The 13,717-nt window shown below is 43.2% G+C and overlaps 1 protein-coding gene across 2 annotated transcripts in view; it reads left to right on the forward strand.

Annotated features, from left to right (window-relative positions):
• mute (muscle wasted) overlaps positions 1 to 13,717 on the forward strand; it is a 52,409-nt gene that overhangs the window by 37,011 nt on the left and 1,681 nt on the right. For both annotated transcript variants that reach the window (XM_065455661.1, XM_065455662.1), the window contains 6 exons: positions 1,552 to 1,704; positions 5,030 to 5,211; positions 6,859 to 7,090; positions 7,922 to 8,053; positions 9,372 to 9,445; positions 11,114 to 11,210. In XM_065455661.1, coding sequence (XP_065311733.1) covers positions 1,552 to 1,704; positions 5,030 to 5,211; positions 6,859 to 7,090; positions 7,922 to 8,053; positions 9,372 to 9,445; positions 11,114 to 11,210 — 870 coding nt within the window. The remainder of the gene's footprint in view (positions 1 to 1,551; positions 1,705 to 5,029; positions 5,212 to 6,858; positions 7,091 to 7,921; positions 8,054 to 9,371; positions 9,446 to 11,113; positions 11,211 to 13,717) is intronic.

Below are 13,717 nucleotides of genomic sequence, written 5' to 3' on the forward strand. Positions count from 1 at the left end.
CTTGTCATTGCTTGTGTGTTTCTTCCATACGTAGTTTTACACTATTACACAATACCGATGGATGAGAACCAACTAATGTGAGCCTTTATGTTTTTATTGAGTGATGTTTGCATGAATTCAGGGCTTATGCCTAATGTTACTCTAGTAGCTTGTTCTTGCAAGGTTTTGCAGCCTTTCATACCAGTTTGCCAGATCCCATAACCTCTGCGGCTTTTTACTTACAACATTTAGGAGCCAAATTCAATATGAAGGGTTACATTTTTCCCGCACCTTGCTATACAAGGTTTGTGGCAGCACCTTGTTAGGAGTCCGTCCAGGCACAGCTCAAGCTAAAGTTCTTGGCAGGGTCGGGCTAGCAGTTCAACTTACCTAGTAAAATTTGCATTCAAAATTATGGGATTGTGAAGATTCCACTACTTGTCTGGGATTATGATCAGTGCAGTGTATTGTATTAAATATGGGTGTTTTGCTGTACATCCCTCCTCACATTGAAAATTGACTATTGCCCCTGCTTGTAATGCTGAGGCTGGCATTTGTTTTCTGTGGTGATAAGCACATCTGTGACCATAAGCAACAAGAATCGGCAATAGTGCCGCCACATGGCTAACAACTGCAGTTCACTTTGGATCGCAGTTCATAATACTTACTTTTGGAAATTAGTGTCCGTGAATCTCACCAGTAAAAGTGAATACACTTGAATCTCGATAATTTGAACTCAAAGGCACCCAAAAATTTGTTCGAATTAAACGCAGTTCAAATTACAGGAAGCTCATTGAATGGAGGACTCAGGTGCAGCACTACACTAGGCAGCGTATGCGCATTAAGCTAACAAGAGTGACAAGTTTCGGAAGTTTGGCTTCACGGAAGTGTGGCAAGTGCTGCCATGAAGCCACACTTATAGGGGAAATCTTTAGTGCTGTGAAGCTGCATGTCATGTCAAAGTTAGCATATAACCTGCACCCCGACTTCACTGTTAAAGAATACTTGCCGCGGGTTATACACATCAAAATATGGTACTTGCAATGGGAACTGGAAGCAGCAGCTGGTGCACCCCTGCACTGCCGGGTTGGAGGCGTCGCTGCACGAGTTGGCACGCTGCTAAGGACATGGTCGGCAGTGCAGTACCGTAAAATCCCGAGAGATAGCCCACCTAAAATCAAGAGAATATCAAGTGAAAATGTGAGGTGGGCTAACTTTCAACGTGGTGGGTAACTTTCAGATGGGTAATTTTCAGTTTATTTTCAAGCCGGGAGTTTAGTCAGGGATGGGTTATCTTTTGGGGGTGGGGCATCTCTCGGGATATTATGGTATGTTCGAATTAACCATCGCACATGTTTGCACACTCGAATTACCAAGTGTTTTCACTCATTGAAATACACATAATATTGATGGGACCGTAGTGTCTGTTCAAATAAACTGCAAGTTCAAATTAAGCGGGTTTGAATTAACAAGATTTTACTATAGTACTCACATTGCCCATGCATGTTTTTACCTTTGCATTCTGCTCTCCACAGGTGTTCTTTTTTTTTTTCTTACATTTTTCTTTAACAGCTATACAAGAGCATCGAGGAACTTTTCCATGACCATCAGGATTTGGTGGATGACTTCGTGGGCTTTCTGCTGCCAGAGCAAGCCTTGCAGTGTGGGAAGCTCTTGCAGTACCTCACCTTCAAAAAGATACACTTGTTCCTTCGGAAACTAGAGGTGCATGAAAATTTATTCAACCCTATTTAGGCTATTGGTATTGTGCACCGCATAATGAGGATAGAGACAGAGACCGTGATCATGCAAGGAAGAATTGTCATACACCTCACCGTAGCATAAAGCAACAAAGCAGTCCCTGAACAGCAAACATCACAGCTATGAATAAGCCACCTTAATTAATCTACGGCACAAGCCCAAAACCGTCACGTTTCCTTCTGAGCAGTTACTCTACAAGTTTAGCTGCCCAGGAAGATAACAGTGCAAGGCTGTATTGATCAGCAACCAAGAGGCACTCAAACCTTTTGCAACAGTTAATGTGAATAGCACTTTTTTTCTTGCATAAATCTTTCTCCATCTTGCAAGTACTCACAGAATTACTTGGTGGATAGCAGTGCTCATTTAGGAAGCTGCTTTGTGAGTGTCATCAAGAACAGGAGAGCAGTGCTTGACAGACAAAAATGCGTTCACACTTACAGACATTACACAAAAAGAAAACACTTTGGCACACAGATTCACGTAATTGTTGTGAAAACATCAGAGATCACAATGCTAGATGAGACATTTGTACGGGTGTTTAGTGCACTTCAAACAGCTGCAGGTGTGCAGCATTGATGACACCAAGCTGTATGTCAAGCTTAAGAACACTACATGCTTGCATGGCACAACTTGGAACTGTTGAGCATGGTGATTGATTGTTTGAAAAACAAAAATATTTTTTGGTGGTATACGATGAGGGCCTAGTGTTGTACAGCAGTGGTTCCAAGTGTCGATCTGCTCTCACTGCCCAACTTGACAGCACTCAATTTAATGCCATGAGCGTTCCTCAACTGCTTCCCGCCAGCGTTACTTGCCATCCCTGCTTATACGCAATATTGTGTGCCCTTCATTTCCGTTTTGCATGTGTTTCTTTTTTGTCAACTTGTTGTTTTGCTGCTCGAGGTCACTCCACGTGCATCCTTTCATGCATCCTATCCTAGCTGTGCTCTTGCTTTAGTGTCCCTCAAGTGAAGCTTTAGTGAAGTGTGTCACACCTTGCCTGCAGAGAGTGCACAAAAGACTATGAACTCTAAGCCTGGATTTGCCCATGCACTTACTTGCATGCACGCACACGTGTGAGCAGCAAGCGTTCTACACAGTGCAACCTAAGAAGCAGGTCTGACTATAAACTGAGATAACAAACGAGTGCGCCGATTACTTGAGCCCACTGCAGCTGGTATATTTACAATGCCTGCCCAGTGGCACCAAAACCAGAGGGTCACTTAGAGGGCATCAGTTTCCTTGATGTTGGCTACCACAATTCAAGGAGTTCGGTTAGGATGACGTCCATTTTCTCTCTGCTCACATCACTGCTGCTCATGTAATTTCATTTGGGAGGTCCTGATACAGCCTTTTGACTAAGGAACTTCCTTCTGTACATATATAAATACTATATATATTGGATATCAGTAAAACACTCTGAGTTGAAAGAGTGGTAGCCACTCATGGCTAAAGTGGTCCCTACTCAAGCTACAACAAGAATAACATGTATAATCTGCCAACAACACAGTACACAGGCTCTCCTGCATTTTAGAGCTGCTGGGCAGGCATTATTAGAATACAGAAGGCTATGGTACCATGTACTGAGAACATGAACGAGAAGAAAGGAAACCAAGGGCAAGATTTTTATTAGTCATATCATAAGAAGCCAACAAACAAAGATACGAAGGACGGCATAGGGTGAATTACATTTTATAAAATTCTTGATATAACAAAGTGTTTAACTTTTCATAACATCTTGCTCATAGAACACCATGTATTTAAAACCTCAATATAACGAACTGTGTTTGTATGCAATATAAATATAACGAAATTTCAATTCTGCTGCAAAGAAATGCCAAGACAGTAAATGGAAACTTCCGCAGATGCAGATCGTCAAATGATTGCATTACAAGCGGCTGCTTGCAAATGCACGTCTCAAATCGTACACCGCGCTACAACAGCAACCGCTGAAGTGGAGCCGCATCACGTTCCATATAAAGTCCAAGTGTGATAAGATCCTATCGTGCCCCACACACTTAGTGCTCTAGGTGCGAGTGAAAGTGTGCAAGGGTGAGACAAGAAAGATGGTAGTTTCATGAGTGCTGCCTTCCCGTGCAAGCAAAGGGAAAGGGGGAGGGGAGTAAGCTTGCGGTAACGTGATCAAGCGCCAGCGCAGGAGTGGAGTTGCGTAGTGGGGGTTAAGTTGGCACGCACCTTGACTCTGGCTGTGCAAGGCTGTAAGCACGGCTGAGTGCATACGCAGCCGCCCACCCTGTAATCTGTCGCATGTGCAAAGAGAGGGCGTGTCGAGACGACGTAGCACCTTGTAAGCTGTCTTACCCCGCGTTTAGTATTGGAGGTTGCGTAATCTGGAGTTTCAATGACCCGTCGGAGCGAGAGGCAGACGAAGCCTTTGCTCCCCACTGCCAGCGCTTTTCCTAGTAGCATCGTCCCATTGCGGCCGAATCTATCAGCTGCGGGGACGGAGTGCATGCTAAAGCGCGGCTGGCTTCGCTTAATTTGTAGCGCCGAGGAGATATCGTCCATGTGCCTGGCATGAAATCGTATCACTCATTGGCGATTCCCAATTTTAACAAAATTAATTGTTTTCTCATTCAAGTTTGCTTTTGTCGATTGCCCAATAATTTGGAAAATTGTGCGGCCCCTTTCCTTGTAACAAAACTGATCGGCGACTGCACTTATATGCAGAAAAGGTTGAACTTCAATACAATGAAATTTCGATAAATCAGAGCAAATTGCCAACTTTACCGACTTTGTTATATCAAGGTTTAACTGTACTTATTAAATAAATCTTAACTTCTATAAAAAGGATGTTCCACATCTGCTGTTAAGGCCGTGAGATGTGGCACTGGCCAACACTCCCAGGTTTAGTTCTAGTAAATAAACATAAATACCCCAGAAAGTGGATGGAAAAGCGGCGCCACGGTAGCTCAGTTGGTAAGAGTATCACACGCATAATGCAAAGACATGGGTTCGTGCCCCACCTGTGGCCAGTTGTTTTTTTCATCCGCTTTCATTCCCATTAATTTATCATTATTTAATTCAATCAATAAGTACATGTAATCTTCTTTATGCTGTCCTTGGTGTCTTTATTTGTTGACTTGTTACAATATGGTGCTGAGAACATGTGGCACAGATGCACAGTTGCTCTCTTTTTGTCGTCTGTGTCTGCAGCAGATGTATAGTGTGGTTTTTCGGCTGTCTGAGCCAACACAAGAAAACAGTGCTGATTTTGGGCATGCCGCAAGCAGATGTACTGTAGCATCTTTCCAATCTTTCTGGCTAGGTTCATTTAGGTCAGCAACCCCAGCAGCTGCAGCGACTGCTGCGCTCCTTGCACCAGCTGCAGCGCCAGTCAGAGTTGACAGTCGAAACCGTCTTTTCTGTTCTTCAACCGCTACTTCGTGGACAGAGCCACCTAATGGATGAGCTACAGCAGCTAATACCAAGCCAGGGCGTCCCCGACAGGTGAGTGGTGGTGCCGGCAAGCACGACTGGTGACAGGACTATGGTGTTACTATGGACCAGTCTTCATGGTTTCTAAGCCATGAATTAAGTAGGGAAACCCTTGCACATTGGCAAGAGCTTACAGATGGGTGTACTTGCTCAAACTAAAAATATGAAATGCTGGCGATTTTACGTGCCGAAACCTCATGCTATGATTATGAGGGAGACTCCGTAGTGGGGGACTCCGGATTAATTTTGACCACCTAGGATTCTTTAACCTGCACCCAGCGCACAGTACATGAGTGTTGTTGCATTTCATCTCCATGGAAATGCAGCCTCTAATACCAGGATTAATGCCGCGACTTCATGCTCGGCAGTGCAGTGCCGTAGCCACTGGGCTGCTATCGTGGGTGATGGGTATTCTTGTAAGCAGTACTATTAGGGTGAATGGGTAAGCTCTCCTGCTGAAACTTATTGCGAGCTGCACTTATTTTGTAATTGTAAAGAAAAACGTTATGTGAAGAAACTGCATCATTTCATTTATCGTTTTCATTGATGCATGTTGCTGTTGTACCTGAAAAAAAAAAGATTTGTATATGATGTGAACTTACCACAGCTGTACACCAATGTGACCATCCTATTTTCTTCTCTGGAGAGGCTGTGCTACCAGCTGTTTATGCTTCTTTCATTTTTGGTGCCTGGTGGTCTAAAAACTTGAGCCAGAAACGGCAACTAGTGAGTGCGAATTTCCCCAGACATCAATGTTGTGAACATAGTTATGTTTCTCATATGTTGCAGGGACACAAAAGAGTAATGCCTGCCGTGGTGGCGCAGTGGCTTTGGCGTTGCGCTGTTAAGCCTGAGGGTGTGGGACGTAACCCCAGCTGCGGCAGCCGCATTTTGAGGGGGGTGAAATGAAAAAAAACGCTCGTGTACCATGCATTTGGTGCACATTAAAGAACCTTGGGTGGTCAAAATTTTGCAAAATAATGCAATTAATCAGCCACTACAGTGTGGCTTATAACAATATTGTGGCTTTGGCATGTAAAACCCCCGGATTTTTTAATTTCAATTTTGTTTTTATCTAGAGAGAAAAGGAAGTCGAGCTGTATTGGTGCATTGTGCTTCTAGAATAGTGAACAGTCACTCTTACTGTGAGAGGAGGCTTGGTAAGCTAGAGAAGATGCAAAAATGCAAAAATGAAAGACAGATGATGCCACCACCTTAAGTTCCTGCATCAACTTGTCATGACATCACATACTTTGACAGCATCTGCTCGGGTCCCGTTAATTTTTTGTGGGTGGAGGTGGGCCACACTGTACCATATATCTAAAGGTTCCAAAGAATGAACTTTGCAAGTTTCGAAAACGTTTATGGTGCCACAATGGCTCAGACATGAGAAACTGCTTTGAAATCCGTGACGCCATGCTGACATACCGGTTTTGGGGATTTGGCGTGAAATTCTAAAAATGCAAGTTCAGCCTTCATTTTCTCTTTTAGTAATCAACCTCCTACTGCTAAATTAATGAAAATTGAGTTTTATAAGACTATACTTTATCAGCATAAATCAATCTGGTGTTTCTCTTTAGTGTCCCTTTAAAGCAAGACATCTGCAGTAATGCAGCTAGCCACCGTCACAGTTAAACATTTTCTGTGGCCTCACTGCAGCCTGATGGAGGACTTTGAGGAGGTGACTCTGCCCGAAGAGGAAGAGGAGGAAGAAGAGGAGGAGGGAGCAGCAGGCAGCCCAGGCGGCGCCGGCAGCAGTTGTGAGGAGTTGACACTGTCGCCACCTAGGGACACTCCAGGCACGCCACAGTGCCCCTGCACCTGCCACCAGCGCAGCACCGACTCTCGCTTTCTCAGCCGTGCGAGGCACTGTACCCGTTGTGGTATCAAGGTACGCTCGTCACCACTGTTTCCTAGACAGGCCACGCTCGCACTCGCCACTAGTAGCAGTAATTGGTTGTCTATCAAAATACATAATGGAAAACGAAGGAAAGAAATTACTACTGGCTACAGTGTGACTGTCTAGCGCAGCCAACTGATGCCCTAGAGGCAGCCAGCAATGGCAGGATTGGGGTAGGGGGAGTAAAAAGACAGAAAAAGACAAGGAGAGAGGATAGGGCAAAAGGAGGCAACTATTTACATATATACAGCATAGTGACTAGGTAAAAACACTTGTCTATTGGAAATGTTCACTGGATGTTTTGGAGCAGTTACCTCGACCTTCAACCACACATTCGAATTTTAGGAATTGAAGAATACTGTACCTGATAACTCATTTGTGATTGTGTACATCTGGGACCACATCTGGGACCACAATGATGGCTTCAGGCCTATTTTGTGACCGCGTGTGCCTTTTCAGTCCTCCCTGTTGTGCGTATTTTTCCTCTCTGCATTCATCTGTATCTCTCAAACCACACCGTGCCTAAATTTGTGTCATTTCTTGAACAGTACTTGTGACATTTCTTCCTACATTTCCTTCGTGTTCTTTCTATTTTTCTGTCTTATTTATTATAAAGCAACCATCACCACTTAAAGCTGACTAAGTCTCGTTGCTCTGCTGTCATTTTAGTAAAAAAAAAATAGATAGAGGCTAATTTATGAACTCAGGGGCACCTATTAAGCGAGGGTACACCTCCTTGGCACTAGGGCAAGGACTCGGCTTTCTTTGCCATAAACAGGGTGCTTATGAATGAGTGGCACTCTCAAATTGTGACTCTTGCAGTTCCTGGATGGTCGTGTATTCCTGCAGACGGGAAAAGTTCTCCGGCCGGCGCGGGTGACCATTGGCAGACCGCAGTCCCCGGAAACAGACACCGATACCTCAGAGAGCCGGGCATCAGAGAAGCATGCGGAGGTAATACCAATATAATAATAGCAAAATATAACAAGCATGACTTGCTCTCCTTCTCTGTATGTTTACTGTATCTCCTAGTTATTACAGTAGTGAGCTGTATTTATACCCATGGACTACTTTTTCTGGCATTGAAGGGAAATCTATGGATGTAAAATGCGCACAAGAGCACTTCTGAAAGATGTTGAAGGGGATCGAACAGCGCAAAAAACAAGACGAGCGAAAGTGATAGCGCTGCCTCTGTTATCCTCATAACCCCTGTCTTTTGCGCTGTTCAATTCCATTCAGCATGAACCAACCAACTCACTTCAGCACACTCCTGAACTCCCACAAGAACAACCACATTTTGATCTGCATTAGTTTAAATTTGTGAACAGAAAAAGTAAGCACCGTATAATTTACAGCACCTAAATAAGACAAAAAACGTCACCGAGTGTTAAATTTGACTTCTTTTTCTGCTTTTCTCTTCTGGGTCTGGGCAAATGTGAAACCATCGCATGTGGAGGGTTCACCGATTTGGTGTCTGATTAAGAAACCAGAAGCACTCTCAAAAGCTGTTGGACTACTTGGTGCAGTAATACATGTGCCCGTAGCTTTTCCTTCCTTATCACAGAATGTCGTCCACAATTAAACTAGCTGCCCACTACATTTGCATTGTACCACGATCACATGAGACAGCTACTTCATGACTATGGTCTAAGTTACAAAATAGGCAGTTGAGCAAGAAACTGCAAGTTTGTCTCTGAATTAAATAATGTGCTATGTGGTTCTTTTCGTAGGCAAATTAAAAGCACCATGTGCTTATGTTGAATATTGTTACAATATCATTGAAATAATTCTCATTCACTGAGGCCACTAGTTCCTCAAAACAATTATATTTATGGTGCACTGAAAGAAGGAGGTTCAACTGTTCTTCAGTGTGCAAAGTTGTTGGTTTCCTTGTCATTCTTGTCTGGGAAAGTTTTATAGCTTGAGTTCCTGTACCTTTCTTTTATTTTCTTCCCATCAAACACACAGAATTAGGCCTTTTAAAATGTCTCAGAGAACAGACTAATATAGTGGTTACCAGGATTAGTTAATTAACTACTGGATAACTTGCCTGTACATCCTGCGTAGCTCTTATGCAGAACAAATTAAAGAGTGTTCTTATGTTTCGTTCTTACTGTGGCTTCATCTTTCTTTTGATTATATTTTTCTTCATTTGCTATTACCTGTTCTTCCTTGTCTCAATTTCTCTTGCATTGCATCACCAAAGACAGTAATGAAGTACCTACATAGTGTATTAGACCAACATTTGATGATTAAGCCTTGTTTGATCCAGGCTTCCAAGTCTGCAGTTGGAAAAGATGGAGACAAAACTAACAGCAGAGAAGGCCAAAATATCATCTGGACAAGGTACGTTAAACCACATCTTGTGCAGCCAGAGGCTATTCATGAAATAGCTTATGTGTATAACATAATGTGTTTTCTCTGAGTGGGTAGTTGTTGATTTCTCTGCTAATACATAAAAAAACATGTACAGTGCTCACAGAATGAAATGGGACACGGAGCATTTAGTAGAACCCTACATATGTGCAAAGAACGCGAGAGTACCATGTCATGTCGCTAGGAATTTGGTTACCGAAGGTGACGAGGACTCTGATGTAACTGTAGACGCCAGAATTACGTCGATGTGACACGAACTGCAACCGGTTGAAACGAAAGTATGCGCATTACTTAGCCCTAAATTGACGCGTTTCATTCCGTGAGCACTGTACATTGGATTGTAAGTTACCACTGTAGTTAGCTAGTACTTTTTTTAGTGTCACTTTTAGTGCATGAGCAGGTTTATATTCATGTTCCTGGGTGTTTTGTGCTGTCATGACATTTCCGTATCACAGCGTGTGTCGTCAAGCACTAAAACAGAAATTCAGGCTAGTAGGTAAATCACAACGGATGATAGGCAAGGGACCACAGAAACAAGACACACAGCACGCTATGTGTCCTGGTTCTAGTCTTTTGTTTATAATGCACTGTTATTTGCCTAAATGTCATCAAGCACTGGCTTGCTTGGTGCATTTTCGACCACGATCAGTGACATGCTGTCCTCTGGTGGTATGCATCAGCTGTTTGCCTGCAGTTTGTAAACAAATGGTCGTACGGGCCCTCAGATTCGTTTCAGTATTCTTTTTTGCCATCGTAAACTGAGTGCTTCCTCATTGACACAAACAGAGCACCAACATAGGCAACAGTGAAGAAAACAAAAATGAGCGCTATCCTTTCCTTTCTTCTTTTTTTAATTCTTCTTACTTGTACCCTGTTTTACCATAATGAGACTGAATGGCTGTGCCCAAATGTCCATGTGGCAGCAAGAAATGCTAAGCGAACCGCAGTAACAAATGTACACTTAATTGCTCACCTTGTAAAATGCTGTAGAAAATTCAGATAGACATTTGCAGGCCTGCAGTTGTCTTGTGCCCAGTAAGCATTGAAATTCAGTTCATTTTCACCAACACTGCTGTGACTGCGAGCCTAATAAGTGCTAGTGCACTTTTAATGCTGTGCTCGCCATTGTATGCCAAAATAAATTTGATGTATCCATAGATTTCTTGCGGTAACCTTTAAATCACATAATTGACAAGAATAATCACCTGCACATTCCCCCCCCCCCTTCTCTGTGCCTTGTTGATTTCGATTATTTATAAATGAATTCGATGCATGTTTTCCCATGTTTTCTCATTTTTAACTGACTTAACCCTACATATAAATATAGTTTGCACGCATCGTTTCCTCAGTAAAGGCTGCATTCATTTTTCCGTGTTTTCGGTTGTAGCCACAAATTTCAACCCTAGATATAAGCAAAGATTATACTCATGCCTTTAAAACATTGCATTAGATGCTAACCAATTGAACTTGTTTAATGTCACGTAGCACTCATCGCTATGACGTATGCTCCCTCTCGCATGGGAAACATGTCATACGCACTGGCATGTAACCCTGAAATGATGCCTAGAGTGGAAGGCTTCTTGCTTCAGCACCAAAATGCCTTTGTTCCCCAAAACAAGCTTCTTTCTACAAATGCAGGGAAGACGACAAGGTTCTGTTGCAAGCATGCCAACAGTCGGGCACAGAAAAGGGACTGCAGCGAGCATCACAAGTCTTGGGCAGACCTCCTGAGCAGGTACGCTGTTTTGACAACTCATCTAAGCTCACTGAGCAAGCATGATAAGCTCATTGTAGGTAGAGACAGATGTGCTGTATTAAAACTGGATAGGATGTGCTGTTCGTCACCACACTGAGAAAAGCATCAACCATTGAAGGTAGTATTGTTGCATTCTTGTGGGAGATACATATAAAGCGCCTATTCCTAGGGCAATCGATAACGCTATAGTAGTACGTGTTTGAAGACAGCGATGAAGGTGAGTGTGTTTGTGTGAGCATTTCTTTTTATTGCTGGTTTTGTTAGCATTTACACGTATAAGTAGTACAGAAGAACATCAGTATAGTAATGAAGTCGCACTTGCCATGAAAAACTTTGTTAAATTGTCAATTTCATTCATTCAAGGTTTTAAGATTTCTGCAGTAAAAATAATTTCACGAAGCTCCAGAACATTCCTGGTGGATAGTATCTTGTCAATGAGCACTTATAAACAAATCCCAAGAAAGTGGGGACATAAAGCGTGCTTATGAGCAGCGGCTTGTGATGTGCAGATTTGCGTTGAAAGCTATGCATCAGCATGGCTTAAGGCGTCCGAGATTTGCGTGTTGCGTCACACGGTGCTGTAAGTCTTGGACGCCATGGCTGACTGTGCATAGCACCCACTGCAGTCATCAGATGACACCCACCAATTAAAAACAAGTGTAAAATGATGCATATATTCGTCTTCCTTGAGAAAAAATAAAAAGGCAGCAGTTTTGCCTGATATGTGAAGCATTGATGGCGATAGCAAAGAGATAACTATATGAAGTAAGGGTCATAGTTTTAATAGCCGTGTAAATTGCAGTAAGCATTTGCTTGCTAATCAAATTAACCAGCACGGTGTGACACACACACAGACAAACATGAACAGATCACACTCAATGACTAAGAATGCTTGCCATCGCAACGCTAGCGTGATTGAGACCATCGGCAACGAGCAGCAAACGCTTCATACTGGCTCTCGCTTCACCGTGTATCAGAAACTTGAGATTATGCGACCTCCAACACAAGGCACGGGAACACAGCGTACATCAAGGAACCAGCCATCCAGGCTCAGCCTTTGCACTTGCCACTGATTACCTCCTAGATATGGTGTGTGGTCCGCATATGCACTCAGCTTTGCGGACAGCTATGGCACAGCCACGGCCACGGGTAAAGGAGGAGCGCTGCATGTCTCCTGCCCCCGCTCGCTCTCCTAGCGAGTGCTTGATCACGTTACGACGCTCTCACCCCGTCCCCACCTTCTTGTGCTGAAGGAATTGTCAGCTCTCGTGTTACTCCAAACCACCAAGTGCCCTGCAACCTCCACACGACACATGGCACTGCAAGTGGTGGTTCCTACATACCATGCTCTGGCACGTCTGCTTCGATGGCAATTTTGCTCAGAATGTTTATGCGGAAGGATACATGCAAATAACTTTTGTTCAACCAACAGTTTTTTTCTTTTTTATTTTATTTTCTTATTTTTTTGCTACATTTACTAGCCATACAGGCTCCAAGTACAGTCGCCCAAATCTTTAGCTGGTGTGCGGGAGCGGCGACTTTTCCGGGCGTCAGCGCCGTATGACGCGGCGAGGCTGGAAACAGCCTAGTAGATGATGGGCCCAGCTGAGCGCGCTTTGTCCGCATGCGCTTAGCCTCAGACTGTTTCCAGCCTCGCCCCGTCAAACGGCGCTGACACACGGAAAAGTCGTCGCTCCCGCACACCAGCTAAAGATTTGGGCAACTGTACATGGAACTAAGATGGCAAATGAAAATAGTTAGTTACATCACAAACAAAATTTGTTAAATCAATGTTTGACTGTATACTACTAGGTTGAAAAGTTAATAAAGAAAACAAAATGCATTTTGTAGCTATATAAGACTTAAGTGCATGTGACAGCAATGTATAACAATTTGCGGTATATGTGTGTTAGGCACGACCTGCTGTGTTGAAGTGTAAATCCCCATTTGGTCTGACACAAGAACGTGCTAATGCGGCCGATGCTTCATTTCATCCCGTGATAACTCTGGACAGGTGCAGACTGTACCCTTATTGCGTGTGGTTGACTGATGTAAACTAAGCTGCAATTCTTCTGCTGAGTAAAGATTGAAGAATTATATGAATGCAATGCTGGCAGCACATGTTGCAGTGTACAAGTTATAAAATATTTTGGAAGTCTGTGCACCAGTGAACTGCACAGTACTATGCTTGTACTACTTGTACTATGCTTGTACTACTACGCTTGTAGTTCCTTGTAATATTTGATTGTAAATGCTTATTTGGAAATGTGTAATTATAATCACGGGTGACTCATTTGAAACAGCTATCTAATTTTTTCTAATTTTTCTTTAAGCTTCAAATATTGATTTCTGTGATGTGATCAATATCGTGTAAAGGCAAAAATGTGAAATTTCTGCTACTTGGTGAACATTTGGCCACTAGGCTAAAGCTGTCATGACAGCTCAATGGTCCATATTGTTGGAAATTTGTGTATGTGTACTATTTA

Source organism: Dermacentor albipictus, chromosome 1 (assembly GCF_038994185.2).
Source record: "Dermacentor albipictus isolate Rhodes 1998 colony chromosome 1, USDA_Dalb.pri_finalv2, whole genome shotgun sequence".
NCBI classification, from domain to species: domain Eukaryota; kingdom Metazoa; phylum Arthropoda; class Arachnida; order Ixodida; family Ixodidae; genus Dermacentor; species Dermacentor albipictus.